This window comes from Artemia sp. Qi Xiang Cuo, chromosome 13 (assembly GCF_049724085.1).
Source record: "Artemia sp. Qi Xiang Cuo chromosome 13, ASM4972408v1, whole genome shotgun sequence".
In the NCBI taxonomy this organism is placed as follows: Eukaryota; Metazoa; Arthropoda; class Branchiopoda; order Anostraca; family Artemiidae; genus Artemia; species Artemia sp. Qi Xiang Cuo.
In genome coordinates, this window is record NC_142806.1 from 52,843,043 (window position 1) to 52,864,093 (window position 21,051).

The window sequence follows — 21,051 nt, forward strand, 5'->3', positions numbered from 1 at the left end:
TTGATAGTTCTATTTCAATTTTTAAGAGTAAAAACAGATCGGATGGCCACTAGCCCCCCCTCCCCCCGCCACAAACTTTTTTCACCAAACCCATCCGATACAAACTTTGAGATAGCGATATTTTTAAATAGTTCAAAGTTCAGATAAGAAAAACTCCGGGGTCGACACGGCCCCCCAGAGCCCAGGGAGCAGGCATTGTAGAGGATAGGCATTGTAAGATCTGTCTTGGGGACGTATATCGTTCTTATGAAAGGGATGCTCGTATAAACATCAGAGAGCTCTTTTTTGAATGGAAATCAAAAGCTCTAGTTCATTTTCTCAGAGTAAAAAAAGATCGGCCCTCCACGCCTTTGGGTTTATCGGATGGATAAACACATCCGACAAAAATTTAAGGTGACCATTTTCTTAAAAATAGTTCAAACATCAGATATTAAAAATCTAGGGTCGACACAACCCCCCAGGGCCCAGGGACAGGCGTTGTAAGTTATACTCTGGGGGTATATATGGTTCTTATAGAAGGGATGCTCGTATAAACTTAGGAGAGGGCTAATTTGATTGAAACCAGAAAGTTCTAGTTCACTTTTAAAGAGTCAAAAGAGACCAAAGGGCAATTAGCCCCCCCCCCTCCCCCGCGCCCTTTTTTCCCAAACCCATCCGATAAAAATACTGAGATAGCCATTTCGTTAAAAATAGTTCCAACATCAGATAATGAGAACTCCAAGGTTGACACAAACCCATTTTTCACTTTGATACCAGTTTTGATACTTTGATGAACATTTGATTTTTTTTAAAGTTTTAATTTGAAATTAGGAATTCTTAAGAACTTAAAACTCTTTGCAATAGAAAACGAACAAAAATAAATTAAAAACTTTCCGAAAAATAAGTTTTTCACTGAAAAGTAAAGGCCATTTTAAACTTAGACTCAGCAGATACAAATACCTATTAAAATTCAAACGTTTTGAGTTTGGATTTTAACAGGTATTTTTATCTGCTGAGCTTAAGTTTAAAATGGCCTTTACTTTTCTTTGAAAAACGTATTTTTCAGGAGATTTTTTAAAAATTAATTTAACAGAAGTCCAAGATTACTATGTTTCATCGAATCGAGACAATTATTTGTCCTGTATTAAAGATTGACAGCCATCCACAAGCATATGAAACTAACTCAAACTACTAGGAATCACTCTAGATAAGAGGTTAACATGAAAACCACGCTCTGAAGTAGTTAAAATTAGCTACTTTTCGAAGCTTAAAATTCTCAAAGGCTTACTAGGACGGATCGGGCCAAATCCGTAAAGGTGTTGTTGAAATTCTAACTACTTCATAAGGACAAAAAACAAATAAGAGATAGTTGCCTTTGATTCATGTGTCAAGACAATACTTGATGAACTGGGAACAATACAAAGTGTGGCCTAAGAATGGAATTAGGTCTGCATCAGCAGAAAAGACAAGAACATTGGCTAAAATATCAATGTTAGCAGCGAGGGTATGTCAATCTGGCCAAACAATACTTAAAAAAATCCACGGCTGTGATATCAATTATTCAGTATTTAACAACGTATGCTTCAGAAAATGTCTTGTTGCACCCCCTAGGAAATGAGCCCACCAATAATATTCTTGCAGTTGATATCAACAAAGAAGACAAAATTATTTCAGGTCGACAGTCAACGCCTTTTCAACTCGCAGGACTGGGGAAGAACAAAAAATTTCAAAAGATATATACTGATGGGCTAGTAAAAAAAGGGCAAAGCAAGTGCAGCCGCTTTTTCAGTAAAAGCGTAAATTTCACTATCTTTTCTCCTTTAGAAAAAAGTGCCTCAAACTGACTTTAATTGGGAAATCACAAATTTATTCTTCAAAGTTAAGTTAAACATTGTTCAAATGAAGAAATTTGGAAGTGGATATATTATTGGGGCTATCTTCGTTTGGAATTTTTATTTTAAGGACTATTTTTGATCTTAAATAAAATATAGAAACTTGAGTTGTGCGCTGGGGTTATCCAATCATAATTTTTTTTTTCATTGGTCACCTATATGTTTCATAAACACAAGAATACACACACACACACACAATCACACACACACACACACACACACACACACACACACACACACACACACACACACACACACACACACACACACACACACACACACACACACACACACACACACACACACACACACACACACACACACACACACACACACACACACACACACACACACACACACACACACACACACACACACACACACACACACACACACACACACACACACACACACACACACACACACACACACACACACACACACACACACACACACACACACACACACACACACACACACACACACACACACACACACACACACACACACACACACACACACACACACACACACACACACACACACACACACACACACACACACACACACACGCACACACACACACACACACACACACACACTCGCACACACACACACACACACCCGCACACACACACACACGCACACACACACACAAAAAAGACGATCTTCATTCATTTATTAATTCCGAAATGCGGTAAGCTTTACTAATGCTTGTCACACCAAACATTACAGTAATTTATGACGGCCCTGAAGCATACTCTATTACAACATAACACATGCAACTCCATGAAAATAACACACTACAAAAACATACAGGTCACAAAATAAAAAATATTCTCAGAATGGATTGTGATAAGACCTGGTATGGAAATTTTTAGAAGCTAAACTACTTTTGATTGTTTGGTGATTTGGCTCATTTCTTAAGTACCCACAGTGTTGCCAGATTGGGCTAGTTTCCGCCAATTGGGCTAGTAAAATTTCTTTTTTGCGGGTAAGATTCCCAAAAACCCGCAACGCGGGTTTTTGGGCTAAAAAACCTTTCATTTTGCTATTTTTGGGATATATTTACAAAACATGTTTTTTAATTTCGAACTCGACCGAGACACGATGCAAAAGCCAGCGGTCATCATGTCATGTCTGTAGTTGTCATGTAGATTGTCTGTGGCGGAACTGCCGAGCTCCAACGCTCCAACAACTTTCAAAGAAGAACGGAAAGAAAAGACCAGTGAGTAGTGTGTGACTCATTCTCTAGCCAAGAAAGTGATAAATCTTGGAACAAGGGGAGAGGTAGAAAAACTTTTTTTTTCCTTTATTGATAGGTAAATTGTACTGACCTGCTGTCCGAGTTGCTGTGTCTGTTATGAGCCAAGATTCTGAAGAATCTGAAGTAACTTAGCTTAGATAAGATAACCATAGTTAATTCCAACCATTCTCCAAAGAGAGTACTCAAACGTAACCTCTGCCATTGTCCAGCCCGTCTGACACCAGTAGGGGCCACTAAATTTTGTTGGTACAGGACGAGGACAGGGTAAATTTGGAATATAGGACCATAATGAGATAGCTAGGAAATAAACATACCATTCGATTCAGAATTCAATCCTCTATCCGAATATAACAATAAATTCCGGCGGAAATTGATTCTAGAAATTTTCAAAATTCTGGAATTTCCAGATTCTGGGATTGGAAAAACCTAGTTTCGGTTTAGTTTTAGGCTCACTCGGTATTCGAGGTCTACGCCACCCCACCTACACCCCCATGGCCCGCCCCCGAATCCCTTCGTATCCCCGAAAAGCTTGATTTGTAGAATCTAAGGGATGAGTTTCCGCCGGAAATGATTGCTATATTTGGACACAGCATTGAATTTTGAGTCGTATGGTATTTTTATTTTTTAGCTATCTCATTATGGTCCTATATTCCAAATTAACCGAGGACAGATACCGTGAATCTTATTTGCACTATATCTTCCCAAGGCTGGACCAGAAGTGTAAAATTTTTACACAGCTGAAAATATCTGGTCTGCTTTACCTGCTGTGTGAAAATTATTAATTTCTGGTCAAGCATGAAGGAGATATGGAGCAGATAAGATTCACGGTATCTCTCTTCTTCCTATACCATACTATATTGTACACACAGAAGGACATGTTTATCTGGACTGTGAGCAGAGCATCGTTCGACTGAAAACCATATAGGCTACCTGACCTTAGTTTTTCAGCATTTGCTTAGAGAAGGAACCAGAAAATATTCAGAGTAAATCAGTAAACAGAGGAAAGGCTCAGCTAGACACTAATGTACCAGTATTGAGTTTCTACAGAATTTTTTTAAGATTCATAATAGCAAAATGGACATTGCAAAACTTGTGTTTTGATGGTTGCTTGTTGCTTTTATGTTACCTTACTTCTGATTAACTCCAGCATCTGGTAAAATAGGAAAAGAGGTTTTAAAGATAAATTAAAGTTTTTTTGTTGAGTGCTTCAGTTTGGATTCCTCAATTTCCTTCCCTTTAAATGAGCCGAACAGCTCGTAGCTTGAAATACTTGATGGTTATGGTTACACGAAAGTAGCATAGGGTAAAGGAGCTGGTAGTCGGCCAGGGCAGAGTAGTCGGAAATTAAAAAAAATAAAAAATTATTAAAAAATTTTAAAAAAACATCATGAGTTGTTTTTTTTTATTCCAGAATATCAGCAGTGTTGCTGGCCATCAAGGAAAAAAAAAATCCAACCTATCTCTTAGAAAACGAATGAGTTCTAATTTTATTTCTGTTTGACTGTCTGGCTAATATGACCGGGCCGTCTACCAGCTCCGTTACCCTAATGGCTATACAAAAACTAAATAATTTCTCTTTCTGGCTTACTAAAAATCAGAGTGAAATGGTTAATGGTTATAAAGAACCCTCATACTAAAAATGGGTGACAATTTGTTTATTTTGGTGTAATTGCCAATTTTTTAATAATAATTGCCAACTTGCTAGCTGGTTAGATTGACAATGATGTTGATGGGGTATGTTTTGGATTATCAGACAATATGCCAAATTAAATTATACTTCATGTAAAACTATAACTGTCAGAAGCTTAATATTCTTGAGTGCATGGGACAATCAGAAAAATTCAGTTGATGCAAATCCCCAGTTAGCTTGATGTGCTTGCTAATTAATAATTTCAGGAATTTTTAGCCAAAACTAAGCTTTAAATGAAAGGGTAAAACCTATTCCTGTTTCATTTAAGACTTTTCTGCAGCAGATAGACACAAAAAAGTTGTTCATGCTTTTCCAGCAGTTTGCTTTAGATGGTTAGAACAAGCAGGTGGTTAAAACATCCCTTTTTTCAGATTGTCACCATGGGAAAATGGGCGAAGTATGCCAAAACATATAATGAAAGGTGGGAGAATGAATTTCCTTGGGTCAAGCAATGCCCAACTGATGAGTCAAAAGCATACTGTACGGCGTGCAGAAAAGAAATTAGGGCTCATCATAATGACCTGTCAGTGCATGCTAGCTCTCAAAAACATAAACTGAAGTCAATGCAACAGGTCCCGTCAAAAGGTTGCAAGACACTTGATGGCCATGTGACAGTTTTAAGTGACAAAATGAAGAAACACGAGCTTGCCATTGCCTGTCACATTGCTTGCCACTCATCTGTTAGAACGGTAGACCACCTAGGAGAACTGATTAATGTCATTATATCTTCAACTGCTACTTCTGCTGCCAAACCAACAGATCGACTTAGACTACATCGTAAGAAATGCAGTGCTTTGATTGTGCATGTGATTGCACCTAGTCTACTAGAAGAAATAGTGCAAGATTGTAATAACAAGTATTCTTTGATATTGGATGAGTCTACAGATGTTGTAACGCACAAATACATGGCTGTATGTATTAGATTCTTTTGCAATAGAAGGAAGAAAATAGTGACACGTTTCCTAGGACTTGTCGAGATTCAAAGTGCTACAGCTGAGAACCTTTATAATGGACTGAAGGACTTCATTGAAAACAAAATTAAATTGAAGCTGGAGAATATTACAGGACTAGGAACTGATGGTGCCAGTAATATGGTTGGACAGAACTGCTCTTTGTTTACTAAACTAAGGGAGCATAATCCTGATCTAGTTTTGATCAAATGCATTTGCCATTCGTTGCACTTGTGCATGTCAGCAGCAGCTAAAGTTTTGCCAACAAACATAGAGTTTTTGCTAAGAGAGACTTATAACTGGTTCAGCAATAGCCCTCTCAGACGGGAGGCTTATCGTCAAATATACTCCTTGATCAATAGTACGGGAAAAGAGCCAAAGAAGATTTTGCAGCTCAGTGGCACTCGTTGGCTCGCCAGAGAGGCTGCCATTGATATGATTCTTGAGCAGTGGCTTGAGTTGAAGACTCACTTCAAAAGGGCAGCGCAGACTGAGCGATGTTTTACTGCGAACGCGCTTTCGATTATTTACGAGGATGATGTGAACTATTTCTTTTTGACATTTCTGCTTCCTATTACAAAAGAATTCACCAGAATGAGCCTCTTATTTCAGCAGACTTCTGTCGACCCAGCCAAGTTGTTCAAAGATTTTGAATCATTTGTTTCTACATTATTCCGTCGTGTAGTGAGAGGGGCCGAAAAACTGACTACCGCTCAGTTGCTAGAAATAGAAATGATAGAAGAAAACTTTTTAGATGTTACACTTGCTGATCTTGGAACCAATTTCCGTCGAATGTTGATAAACTCGACAGTTCCAGATGAACAAAAGAGTGAACTTAGAAAAAGATGCTATGACTTTCTGAAGAAATTGTGTGAAGAGGTGAAGAAAAGAGTCCCTTCACACATGAAATTGCTTTCAACTGTGGTTTTGTTATCACCAGAGCACTGTCTGAGTCAGACTCGTTGCAGTTTTGATAACCTACCTTTGTCTCTTCTTGTGCCAGTGCCAGATAAAAACTTGCGGAAAGTGGAACTAATAGAAGATCAGTGGAGAAGACTGCTGTCTATCGACTGGACACTGGTGGTTGAGAAAAGTGAATCTCTCAATTCTGAACAATTTTGGGTCGCTGTGTACAATTACACAAATGCAGGGGGAGAATATTGTTTTAGAGAACTCGCCGCCTCTGTACTCAATATTTTGGCACTACCAGTGTCGAACGCGTTTGTTGAACGGGTTTTTAGTATAATGAACTGCGTTAAGACAAAAGTTAGGAATAGAATGTGCCTGAAGCTGCTTTCGGCGATATTATTGATTAGAGGGTGCCTTCATGGGGATGAAAAATGTTGTCAAAATTTCATCCCTTCGAAAGCAATGTTTCAAAGGTTCGACAGCTCTATGTATAAGTGCGAAAAAAGTAATGCTGAAACTGAAGATGAAGACATCGCGGTTTTTGAACTGTTAGATGAGTTTTTTGAGGAGTGATAACCCACAGTTGTGTATTTTTTCTGTGGTGCATTTGTTGCTGGATAATATTTTGCTTCTAATTATTTAGACTCAGGGCGTATTTTTCGCTATCATCGGACTCGCGTTAATGATTACGGCTGGACTTCCACCAACTGTCTTCAGTGCAAAAGAATAGAGCCTCATGGAAGATGCAGAGTTTTCTCGCCGAAGACTCTTGGTGCAAGTCCAGCTGAAATATTCGCACATGGAAAAGTAAGGGTACTTTGAAAAACCCCAGTTAATATTTTTCTTCTATGTCTGTTTTCTTCGTCATGTCCGGTGAATGCGGTATAAAAAGTGTCTTAGTTAATGGTGAACATAGCGAAAAAAGACGCCCAAAGTCTCGTATCGTTCACGTCACACGTTTGTTAAGTAAAAATATTCCAATACTTGAACTAGTCGGAATTGAAGCGACAGTACCTGTGATTTTCCAGTTTTCAATAAAAAACATCTTGATCCTCTTACCGAAGTGGCTCACTACTTGGATTTCTGCAGTGTTTCTTTTAACATGTTTTTTGCTTGAGTATTTGCGCTTATAGAGCGTTTTAAACGTCGTTCGACCTTTCATCCTGACGACGAAATATCGAACTGTTTTTATTAATACCAACAAAGCGGTTAAGGATCGGCTAAGGAGCCTCATGGCTAGAATAGAGCCTCATGTATTGGATTTCCTTGTATTTCGTAAGTTTTAACCCAGATTAACAATAAAACTTTCTGTAATTGTGGTTTCAGTCTGATTTTCTTTTATTCTAGGTTTTAAAATATCGGATAAAGATTGAATGCCTAACAATACATAATAATTAAGTATATACGCTCCATGGATTAAATGGGTTGATAGAGTGAAGTTGAAACTTAAAACGAACAAAGTTATTACCCCTCTACTTGTGACGTCATAGATTTACTAGCGCTTTACTGAAAGAAAAAAAAAATGGAAGAAAGGTTGTTCTCTCACTGCTATAAAAAAACAGCCACTTAGTGGGCTTTACGTATTATCGATTATCGCCCCTGAGCCTCTGGAGCATATTTATTCGGTAAATTCGCCAGTGATATGCTAAAAACTTGGAACAAAACAGTGCAGATGTGAATTTTCTGTTTGTTACTAGGTATTCTTTTAAGCTCACATAACATTGTTTTTCAATGATATCATGGTATGTATAAAATAAACCAAGTGTCTAAAGAATACATTGCATTTTTGTTTTCAGGGAAGCACTTGTCAATTTTACGACGTCATACGTAGAAGATTTGTTATTTTTGTTCGCTCACAGAGCTCTTTTTTGCTTTTGACCTATCCTTAAGTTTAGGTTATCTGATATGCCAATTGTATCTCTCCTCGTTTTACCCATAACAGCGTTATAAGAGGGTTATAATAGCGTTTGGTATTTTTGGGCTATTTTGGGCTATTTTGGGGCTAGTGATTGCTCCTGTTTGGGCTATACGTTATGCCAAAAACCTGGCAACACTGAGTACCCAATCGTTTTTAACAACAATGCCTCAGTAAAAACGCCTAGTTAGAAGAGGATGAAAAATTAGAAAAATAAATGGATTTAGCTTCATCCCAAATTCAGGTTTGTTGTCTAGATATATAACTAAAAATTACCCTAGCTATTTATTAATACATGCATCAATATTAAACCCAGTAACAGGAAAATGCTACAACCAGGGTCATTTGCTTAATGTTTCCTGCAGTGGTGGTTCTAGGCAAGGGGAGCAAATGTCCCCTTCAGTTTTTCTGACATTAAATTCCTTTATTTTATATTTATACACATTATCCATTTATTTTATATTCTTTTATTATATATATTTTTAAACTCATATGGTATACCTCCACCCCTCAGATTATGAGGCCTAGAAATGCTACTAGGCTAGTATTGTGTAGTGACTTTTAAGTTTTACTTCTAACTAACTTAGAAAATAGCCAAATTTGAAGGTAAATTTCTACTAAATCATATTATTGACTTATGCGTAAAGTGAATACACCATTTGATGCCTTTTTTATGCTGATTACAAATATAATAATCATTTCTATTGGTAATAGATTTCAGCCCCCCCCCCTATATATGCCAATTTGGGGTATATTTTTACAACCTAACCTAACCCTGAATTGTGATATAATGGGGGGGGGCTGAAATTCATTTCTGACAGAAATGATTATTATATTCGGTATTTATTTAGCCTTATGTCACCTGATAAGGAGACATGTTAAGAAAACAATTCTTACTTTAAAATATGTATAATGATACTAGTTCTTATATTATCCAAGGGGAGAACCTTTATCATCAAGTCTTTCCTCTAAAAATCCTTCTTTTTCCAGCTTAAGAGAAAATGTTTCCTAAAATCACTGCGTTTTTGATTCAATGCTTAAGTCTTTTTAAATTGCCACCTAATAAGTTCTTTTATAGATAGCGGTCATGCCAGTCTTTAGCATTCATATTTTGATATTTGCCCTTCCCCACTGCTCTTTAAAAAAAAAAAATATTCAAAAGACCAGCATGATCGCAATCTATAAAACAACTTATTTGGCGGCAATTTATAGCAGCAATTTCAAAAGACATAGGTATTGAATCTCAATGTGGTTATTTTAGCAAACTTTTTCTCTTAAGCTGGAAAAAGAAGGATTTTTAGAGGAAAGACTTGATGATAAAGGTTCTCCCGTTGGATAATATAAGAACTAGGATCATTATACATATTTTAAAGTAAGAATTGTTTTCTTAACATGTCTCCTTATCAGGTGACATAAGGCTAAACAAATACCTTATATTCCTAGTCAGCATAAAAAAAAGGCATTGAGTGGTATATCCACTTTATGCATAAGTCAGCAATATGATTTGGTAGAAATTTACCTATTTGAAACCTTGGAAATAGTCTACAGTTAGGCACACTCAAAAGGAAACACTAAAGAAATGAAAACAACTTTTAAAAAATCCTTAAATACTTAATTGGAATAAGTTTTAAAAATTTGTTTTAAAACTTAAAACAAACAGAAAATATTCCATATATGAAAGGGATTATCTCCTCCTCAACACCCCACTCTTTGTGCTAAAGTTTTTTATTATGCTACTTTAAAAAGTAGTTTTTACAAAGAATCAAACTTTAGAAAAAAAGAGGGGCATTAAAGAGAGGACAGCCTTTCATATACAGAATAATTTCTGTTCATTTTAAGTTTTAATGTTGCCTTACTTTCAGTTAAAAAACCTGTTTTTATTTAATTTCTTAATGTTTTTCAATTATAAGAGGTTTGAATTTGGCTCACCATTCATGAAACATTAAACCAAATTTGCTGATTAATTTTGTGAAATCTCTTCCCCTCTAAAAATTTCCTCTAGAAAATTCACCTCCAGAAACTTCCCTCCCAATGCAAAAATCTCCCAGAATACAATCAATGTTTCAGTGGTTGCTCCTAAAGAATTGGAACTGAATTCAAATTTTAGCTTAAATAGTGTTAAGTGTTGAGGAGGGGGCAACCCCCTTCATAAAAACAGTAATTTATGTTTGATTGAATTTTTAATGTTGGTCCTTACTTTCTGTAAAAAAATTTTTGTCCATCCTCCCTTTGAAATTTTAAGGTTAAATTACCCACACTAAAATTTAATTAATTGATTCAGCTGCTAGCCAGCCAAATAAATGAATTTATAATGAGATTGGGAAGCCAAAAGTTACAGGAAACAACAAGATATTGTTATTTTGTTTCATTTCAGGAGATAGATTCTGTCTAGGCTACTGGATCAGTAATGAATTTATGATGAAATGGACAAACTAAGTTCTGAAATTTGTCTATTTTTATTATAAGGTATTTGTTATTTGGAAGAGAGAGAGAGAGAGAGACATACATAAAGACAAACACGCATACACACTCTTATGCTAAAGTTTTTTTTTTTTAGAACATTTGAAAAAGCCTATTACTTTTATTAAACCACCTATGTGTTTCAGGAAACATTCTTAAACAATTGAAACAAAAGTCAAACTTTAGTATAAAGAGGAAGGTATTGAGGAGAGGGCAGCCCCCCTCACGTTAGTAATAATTTCTGTTTGTTATAAGCTTTGATGCTGCTCCTTACTTTCAGTTGAAAAAAGAAAACTTGCCTTTTATTTTTAATTTCTGATCATTTTTAATAAATGCCAGGAAATCTGGCTCCCCCTCCATGAAAATTTCATCTTCCCCATGGACAATCCCTCTATGGAAACTTATTCCCATGTAAATACCCCCCTCCTGCCAGGAAAATTCCTCTCAGACAACTCCATTCAAACTGAAAATTTCCATTGAAAAATTTGGTACTTATGCATTATACAGGGTCCATGAAAGAAGTCAAGTTTGGTTAATGCAAATGAAATAAAATAGGATGAATATATAGTAGTTTAGAAACCAATTGGGGCTATATATTTACACATTAGGGGGGGGGGTAAAGCATAGCATATATTAAATACATAACATAAACTATAAACCTCCCCCCCCCCTTAAACACCAAAAAGCAATTGTTTAAATATTTTAAACTCAATAAGAAATCACGCTTTGCAATCAATTTAGATAGCAAATGCCCATTTGACAGGTATCCATGTCTAGTTTCATTATACAGTATATAGTGGTGAGCCTGTATAATGCATAAGTACCAAAAATTTCTTGTGGATGGTTCCAGGTGAAAATTTCATTCAAAAGTTATTTCTGATATGTATGTGCTTTTTATAAATTCTGCCATCTGTAAGTTCCATATAACACTAAAATGGTACTTTTTGTGCCATCTCTTAGGGGGTATGTAGAAAGGTATGTTGAAATTTAAAAGGCTACAACTACAATGCTCTGTCATAGTCAAATCAAGACTGCATTGGCTGAACAATTGATAAGAACTATTTGACTTTTAAGTTCAAGATATTGTACATTGAAAAATACCCATGCTTTTATTCAAGATTTAGATAAAATCATGCAAAATTTATAACTAACAACCCCTAGCAGACTACCAGAACATTGTAGACAGTTTTTCTTGTTGTTTAATTTCCTTTTAGAATGAGCCCCCTCCTGATATTCTAGGACCACTGGTTCACTACAATCACTCCTGGCAGGGGTGAATCTCCAGCATTTTATTGGGGGGGAGGCAAGAGGGGTCCACATCTGGATAGTCAAAGGGCATGTGATGTATAATATTGTTTCTTTCCATATTATTCCCAAATGACAGCCCTAACCCCTGGGGAAATCAAAACAAATAAACACACATCCATGATCTTTCTTCTGGAAAAAAAAAATACAAAATTTCACAGTTTGCAGATAGGAGCTTGAAACCTACACAGTAGGGTTCTCTGATATGCTTCATCAATGGCTTCAATTTCTGCAGTTGTAGGCCTATTGAAAGCATTATTGCTAAAGAAAGAAAAGATTTAAAATTCTAAATAATAATTTTACACCAAACCAGGGCTAGCCCTAGACGTTTTTTTGGGGTAAGCCAATTATTCTTCAGTGCCCTCACACCCCCTGGTAGACCAAACTATTCAAAATTGGTCAAGAGAAAAGACCAAATTGCACTTGAATCAACTTGATTTTTTTAATTCATGGCTATTTAGCCTACCTATGCTGCAAATGCAAAAGATGGTAGGCTGCCAAGGCTGTAGGCCTACCCAGAGGGAGGGTTAGGGGGGTTTGAACCCCCCCCCCATAATGTTTGCCTGACTCATAAAAACGTAACAAAAATGGATATAGCCTAATCAAGTTTTGTATACATTTTTTTTTTTTTTTTGTGTAAAACCAGCCCCCAAAATTGTTTTTTTAGTAAAATCCTGAGTAGGTTTGAGGAGGCTGTTGCCTCCTCAACGTTTTGCTCCTTATGCTAAATTTTGACTCTGTCAAAACTAAGTATTGTAGGAATAAAAACTTTAGCATAAAGAGTGAGGCATTGAGGAGGGGACAGCCCCTTTCATATATGGAATAATTTCTGTTTGTTATAAGTTTTAATGTTGCTCCTTAATTTCAGTTAAAAAACAACTTGTTTTTTTTTATTTAATTCCCTTTGAATCAAAATTTTGAATGAAAGTAAGAATAAATATTATAAATCTGTTGGCTAGAGTTTACCCCCCCCCCAAAAAAAAAACAACATTTTTCTGGGGGGGGGTTAATTTTCTGCTTTGGGGATTTTTCATGGGGAGAATTTTCTTGGGGAAATTTACAACAAGAATCTGAAGTTGATTTTGAATTGAAAATCAAGTATTTTGCAGTAGGGTGTCAAGACATGCCTAATTGTAGAAAGAAAAAGCCAAGACAGATAGTCCAAGTAATTGTAAGGCAAATGTTTAAATGGCTGCACGGGTAAATGGCGGGAGTAAGTATGACTCTCTTATTGGACAAATACTTGTTTGTTGTTGCCAGCCTGCCCAGAGTCTCAGGCCAAGAATTTAAAATTGACATAGGGCTGTTAGATTGTCTGGAATGAGAGACAAACAAGGCATGCCCACTTATGGTCTTAAGAAGATTGGCCAAGAATTTAGAATTGACACAGGACCATCAATTTGCTTGAAATAACAGGCAATCAATCATTTAAAGCCATCTTCATTTTCCAAATAGTACCTATTCATTGCCTAAGTTTTAGCCCTGCATTTTGAAAAAATTTCAATTTTTCATAAAATTTTCAAATTTTTGGGGCACTTGCCCAAGACTCTGGGTGGGTGGGCCACAACAAGAATGGTATTGGCCCTTGGCACTCAAATAACTGTACCCAACAGCTGACATTTTTGGACTTAGCAAAATAGCTGATGCCCCTGTTTAACAGGTTAGCCCAGAATTTCGTATAGCCTAGAGTCAAGCTAGTGCAATTGAAAAAATACAATTTAGCCCCTAGGCTAAATTGAAATTTATTAATAAAAAAATTAATAAAAATTAAATGGCTGGGATTATTGAACATCTGATATTCATTTGTGTAAGAATCTTCACTGGAAAGTAGCCAAGGCTGCACTTCAAATGGAAGCTAGATTTTCCAATCTGAATAATGGTCTTCTGTCTGAAAAAAAAACAAAAATAATAACAAATTTATCCCAACATATTCAACTTTTTTAAAATTAATATTTCGCGAGACGAGTGGCCTATTGGATACCCACGCTAAAGAATGAAAGTTACTGATACAGATTACTATGGATGAGATAACAGTTTAGCCTTTTGTGTTCTCTTTGGACAAGAATTATCTGGCTGGGAACTGGATAACTTTCAGCTGAACTGATAGCTATCAATAAATTTGAAATAGGTAGTGCTGTACTTAGCAAAATTATTTAAATTAATACCCACTTGTTCACAAAAAGGAAGAGGATTCTAACTGTGAAAAAATTAACTGTGACTTCCATTTTACCTTCAATCCAAATTATTAAATCATACCTTATCTTAAAACTCAAATTCATCCTTACCAAAAACCCAAGGCCACCACAATTCATTGTAGCCCGAGACATTATTTCTAGCTGGTAACCTGGAAAAGAATAAGGTGAGAGAGACTGATCCTTACTCAAGAACGTTTCACAAATTCCAATTATATCAAGTTCACAATGCAAATCCTCAATCAACTGTAAAATATTTAAATAACTAGTCATAACATGGCAATTCCATGTGCAAACACAAAGTATTTGTTCACCTTTATCTGTACTACAACTATTCTTTGATGGCCTGACATACATACTTTGCCTTAGAGTTTTAAACTGATTAGGCATAAAATCATCACGTCCAACTGGAATTTAAACATGATCCTCTATTAGGAACTGATTTTCTATATATCTTTCCAATGCATTATTTGAATTGTTATCAATCATGGATTCTAATTACCATACAACACACCAACAGACCCAAACAAAGAAAATACAACAAAAATAATAATAATAATAATAATGAAACAACTGCAAAACACATACGCAAGAAAAAGAAAAAAAGAGAAGAAAAAAGACACTAAGGGGGGGGATACATGAAAATAACGAAAAAAAATTATATTTAATACAATTAACAAAGAACCACTCAATTAACATTTCACAATGTGTCAGCAAGTGACTTCACTCTTTTTGGGTTCATATTGCCTTGCTGGCGCATAAAAATGTGCCCAAAATCTGACCAAACATTTTTTATACCATAATATTCATGTGCACCATTTAGGATTGAAAGTGTAATAACTTAACTAGTGTTAATAACTTCTTTTTGTGGTTACAAAAATGAAATACCTTTGGGGCCCCTTTAAGGGCTCAAGATACTACTAGCTCTAGAAGCAATTATTGAATTATGAAAGAGTATAAAAAAGCATTAAATGACATTTTCCCTTTCATCTTAGCTAAATTATATGGCCCACTAGAAATTTACTGACTAATCCCAAAACCTTTGATGAAACCTCTCAGTAATGTAGTTGAACCATAGCTAACATTCTTTGGTAAAATTTTAGCTATTGGTCTGCAGTTAGGCCTACTCAAAAGGAAACACTATAAAATCCTGAAAACTTACTTACTTAGCCTATGTTATTCCTAAAAGCATTTTAATTTACCTCCTTACCCTAGGCTAATGTGATTTTTAGCCTATAGCCTAAATTATATATTTCCCATTAATTTTTCTGTTTCTTTATTTGGTAAAATCCTAGTTTTTCTACTTTTCACTATCTTGGAAAGGGGGAGGTTAGGAAAATGAAACTTTCAGGGATGGGTCTACAGACTAAAGTATGTCTTGGGAAGATATTTTGAAGTACCTATCTCCACTCTTTCTCCCTCTAGAGGACAGTGGACTTTGATGACCTTTAAAAGTCTATGTGTTATAAAAGTTAAACCTTGCATGATAGATTTTCTGCTTAAATGAAGTACAAGAAAAGTACTTACAGCTTCGGAACTTTGCTCAGTCCCAATTTATGAGGTTTCAAAGATCTGCAAATACATTTCCTAAATTTAGAAAAAAAAATCGTTGATATGATATGGCTTAAAATTCTGCTCAAATACTATGAATTGTATTTTTAGAGCTAAAACTGAAGAAAAAGAAAGTGATGATTGAAAATTGAGGAAAAATGTAGTTTTGTCAAAATTTCAGTAGGTATAGATTTGTCAAGTAGACAAATTTCTTAGATTGAAAAATCAGAAAAGGGTTAACATAGAAGCTTGACAATACCTTCCCAGAGTATGTTTTTGGCCCTGGATTCATTACTGAAAGTTTCATTTTCCTAACCTAACCCCTTTCCAACATACCAAAAAGTAGCTAAACTAGAATTTTACCCTTCTATTATTTCTTTGCCATTAAATCTATTTGAACTAAAGAAAAACATAATCAAAAAATACAAAAACACAAAGGACATATATAAATTAGGCTATATATTTGTATGTTGGGGGTGGAAGGTAAGGGGTAAAGTGAAGTGCTTTGAGGAATGATACAAGTAAGTGTTTTAGGATTTTTTAGGGCCTTATAGCAGACTTATACCAAATTTTTGATGAGGGATGTTTGTTTATCTTTGAGAGTGGTTGAGTTAGGTGAATGAAAGTTATATAAGTTAGTGCTTATGCTAAAATATGACCTGGGAAGGAGCTGTCAAGTGGCTATCTCTGCCTTTTACTTACCATATTTCTAGGACTTCTATTCATATTTCTACAACTTTTATTCCTAGGAAGATTGCATAAATGACTAGGTCCTGGTCTATTCCTATCTGAATTTTAACATAAAATTTTACCTTAATTTTGCATTTACATTCTCTTTTTTATTGGCTCTAGCTTTTGAGAATGCAATTCTTAGTATTCAGAATTAATGCATAGCAAGGCTCTTATCCTTACATTTAAGAATTACATTGAAAAATCATTAAAACCCTATTGGCTAAATCAGCAGTAAGCAAAGGTATGAGGCCCAAAACACTTTCTTAAATGCCTCATTTGAGCAGTAAAATCTGTTTCTCAAGGATTCACTTTTATAACACAAATATTATAATGGGTGATCAAATTTTAGTATCCTCCCAAGTTTTACCCATTCTCTTATAACACAGAAATTAGGGCAAATGTATGATTGACAGCAGAATTTAGCTATGACGAAAGTGAATACATCATTTGATGCCTTTTTATAATTCAATAATTGCTTCTGGGGGAAATTACATTTTGAGCTATTTAAGGGCTCAAACAGCCAATAGTAACCAGAGGTTTAAAAACGCGTTTCTAAAAAAAAATGGCTAGTGAAGAAAAAAAACTGTCATTTGTAGCTGATTCAGGAATGTTAATTAATATCAATCAGTTGTTTTATGACAGTCTTTTTTAAAGAGTTTCATGTTCTATTTAAAAATTCCTACAAATTTGTTTTCAAAATAACATTTTACTATTAAGACTAAGGAAAATAATGATTACCATTCCTGAATCAGCAACTCAACTTTTTCTCATTTGGCAGTTTTTTAGAAACATGTTTTTAAACCTTTGGTTATTTTGGACTTTTATCTTTTGGGGTCCCATTAAGAACTCAAAAGGTAATATCCCACAAAAGTAATTATTGAATAATCAAGTAGGATACAAAATGTATTCACTTTCATCTTAGCTAAATTGTGTTATTTTGTGTTTTCTCAGTTAATTTGCTAAAAGTTAGACATACCACTTGGTGTTATTTTAACTCTTTCCAATTTAACTGATTGCTACTCTTCCAAATGTGTCCTAGCCCCCTTGATGAGACCAGATATAACCCTAGGCTAAGTACAAAACTTCGCTGATTTTGCATTTTTTTTGTTTTTGGCTTGGTATTATTTGGCACTATGAACCAACTGTTGCCAAGAATTATAACAAAAGATAATGTAAACCAACAAAACAGCAGCATATGCAAAGTTTTGTATATATCCTGGTCTCATTATGGGGGTGTCATATATGGTTCCATTAGGAGGAGGATGACGTTTGTGGCTTTTATGCATTTGCAAGAGCAGATTTGTATATCTTAAGAAGAGTCTTAGAAGACATATCAAAAGACAAGTAATTGTGATGACAGTGATTATTGTGTATGGAAATAGTACTAATTAAGGAATCAAGTGGTATATTTCATGTTTTTTTCCTGCCTGGTTTTTTTCTTATGATATAAAATTAATGAAAAGTTTGCTCATTTTCTTCCAATTAGCATTAAAATCAGCTGTTGATGAAAAATAATTGCAAAAAAAATAATGCAAACCAATAAAATCAGCAAATTTATGTATATAGCTGAGGGTCATATTGGGGCATTGGAAGATTGGAGGGGCTGGGATGTAATTACAACAGTAATGACCATAATCTTTGGAATAAACATCAAATTGGCAACTGAGTTGTATATTTGTGTTTATGAACTGGTTTCTATTGCCTATTTGCCTATGAAGTAAGCATTGTTTTTTTTTAGCATGTATCCTTCACAGCAGCCCCAATTCCAGTCCTATACCTAAACCAGTCGGCCTAAACATTGGAAAGCTGTATTTCTAAGCAGTTGCTGTTTTCATTTGCCTCCCAAGATTGTCTCCATGCCTTCTTTTACTGTATTAATAGTTGAATCAATTGCTCTTACACACAAGGCTATTTTAGTAATTTTGTTGGATCATTCACCTTCTAAACTAGCTATAATAGCTCAAAATTTTGTAAATTTAGAGATTTTCACATTGATTTGCTAGTTTAAAGAGAAACATGACATTTGATTGCTCTCTACAAGTATAATAACTGACAATTGTGACAAAAAGAATTGTGTGCAGACTCTACATATGGTAGACTGATTGACAAGTTTCAGGTAATGACCTATGATTCTTGAGTTGGGATCAACAGTAGGGAATAAGGCTGGGAGAGTATTAGCCCTCATTAATTAATAGGCTAAAATGGCATCCCCTCTATTTCCTCTGTAAACAGGTGTAGGGAGATCCAGCTTTCATAGTCCTGCTGGGTAGGAAAGCTCCCATATGCCAGATACCACTTTGGTGGCATGTCTCTGCACGTCTTCAAGAACTTTTAAGTATTTTTTAAAATATGGGGGGGGGCAAGAGACATTCCAACTTCATGCTTAGGATGTGCAAGTCCTTTATATAAAAGACTGATGACTTTAGTGGAACAAGTGGAAAGAGTATGCTTAATCAGTCCCATAGTTGAACTAGGCCCATCAGCAGCCCTCTTAGCATGTGTGCTGATTTTAGTTCATTGTCAGTAGTGACACCAAGATCTTGCTGATAATGTACAGAGGAGAGTGGGTGGCCTAAGAAAATATAAGATCAACTAGGATTTAGTTTGCCAAAGTGAATTATATAGCACTTGGCAACATTGAATTGAAGAAGCCAAGCCTCAGCCCATTGACCAAACAGTCAAAGACTGTTTTATAGAAGAACAAGATCTTCACAGGACAAGGCTGGTCCAAGAACAGCCTTACAAGCAGAATCTAATCTAAAAAGGACTATAATAGATGCTAAATATAAATACTGGAATAATTTTGCAAATAATCTCTCCAGAGAAACGCATGAGCCAATTATACATAAAGTCATAAACCGCATATGTGGGAAAAAAACATCCCCCAACCCACTCCTGTATGAGCTTATACATAACAAAACCCATTATGAAAATGATAATAAAAAGGCCAACCTATTTGCAACTCTATTGGTTAATAAGCCAACATCAAATATTAACAACAAACTGCCAACAAGTTCTATGAGCCCTAGCTACCAACAATGCCCAGTATCAAAGTATGTAATCAATCATTTTTCAATCCAGGAATTGAATAATGCAACACATCATATCAGGTCCAAACCAAGCAGCAGCTCTAACAATATACACCCCACATGGATAAAGAATCTCACACCTTCATACAAACAAGAACTGCTAAATTGTTATAATCACGCTTGGTCATCTTCTAGGCTCCCCTATATATGGAAATGTTCGTCCCTCCTACAAATCCTAAAGAAAAATAAACCAAAAGATAACCCTGACTCTTATAGGCCTATAGTGATTACACCTGTGATGGGGAAAATAATGGAGAAAATGATTTATCACAGGCTCCTCTGGTTTGTTAAAAAAATAACATGATCCCACACACTCAAACTGGATTCAGGAAATACCACTCTTTAACAGATGTTTTCATTTTGCTAACAAATGCAATAAACGAATCTTTCTCAAAAAATAATATCCTAGTGGCAGCTTTCCTAGTTTTTGAAGGGGCATAGGACAATGTGAACCACCAAATCCTTTTAAATAAACTTGCAAACCTTGGAGTGCCTCCTAAGCTAGTATCCTTTATTAAATCCTTCATAGAAGTGCGAAGTTTCATTGTTTGTGTTGGTTCAGCCTCTTCACCCCAAAAGACAATATCCAAAGGCCTACCTAAGGGAGCAGTCCTCAGCTGCCTCCTATTTGCCCTATATCTCTGGAACATGAACCTACCCCACACGAATCTACAATATGCTGATGATCTGGTGCTATGGTCATCTGGCAACACCTTTCAGACAGCAAAGTCAAAACTGCAATAGTCACTTTTCCTGTTTGAAAAATTCTCTCAACATTCAGATTTACCCATTTCACCCACCAAGTCAAAAATAATCCAATTTCACAGGAAGCAAAACCATGTTAATGCAAAACTAACTCTAAATAAAACAACCATTCCAGAAGATAATAATATTTATTACCTAGGTCTAATGCTTGACCAAAAACTCAATTTCCACCTCCACATTTCAAACACAATAAAAAAATGCTATAGAAAAGCAAATATACTAAAAAGACTTCTTTCCACACCCTGGGGTTGTAAGGAGATAACCTTACTCCAGTTTTATAAATCACATATAAGACCCCATATTGACTATGGGCTCATTGTCTATGGTGCATGTGCAAAGACCCAGATGCAAAAAA

General features: G+C 35.5%; 2 protein-coding genes across 2 annotated transcripts in view; both read left to right on the plus strand.

Moving 5' to 3' along the window:
* Window positions 1-2,666: 2,666 nt before the first annotated feature.
* The window catches only part of Sgf29 (SAGA-associated factor 29), a 93,040-nt gene continuing 74,655 nt past the window's right edge, over window positions 2,667-21,051 (plus strand). Inside the window, exons 1-2 of the mRNA XM_089099110.1 lie at window positions 2,667-2,797; window positions 8,744-8,846. Of these exons, the coding sequence (XP_088955236.1) occupies window positions 8,820-8,846 (27 nt within the window). The 5' untranslated portion in view covers window positions 2,667-2,797; window positions 8,744-8,819. The remainder of the gene's footprint in view (window positions 2,798-8,743; window positions 8,847-21,051) is intronic.
* Window positions 8,744-21,051, plus strand: part of LOC148945415 (uncharacterized) — a 29,428-nt gene continuing 17,120 nt past the window's right edge. The window contains exon 1 of the mRNA XM_089099436.1: window positions 8,744-8,846. The gene's annotated coding sequence lies outside the window, so the exon portion shown is untranslated. The remainder of the gene's footprint in view (window positions 8,847-21,051) is intronic.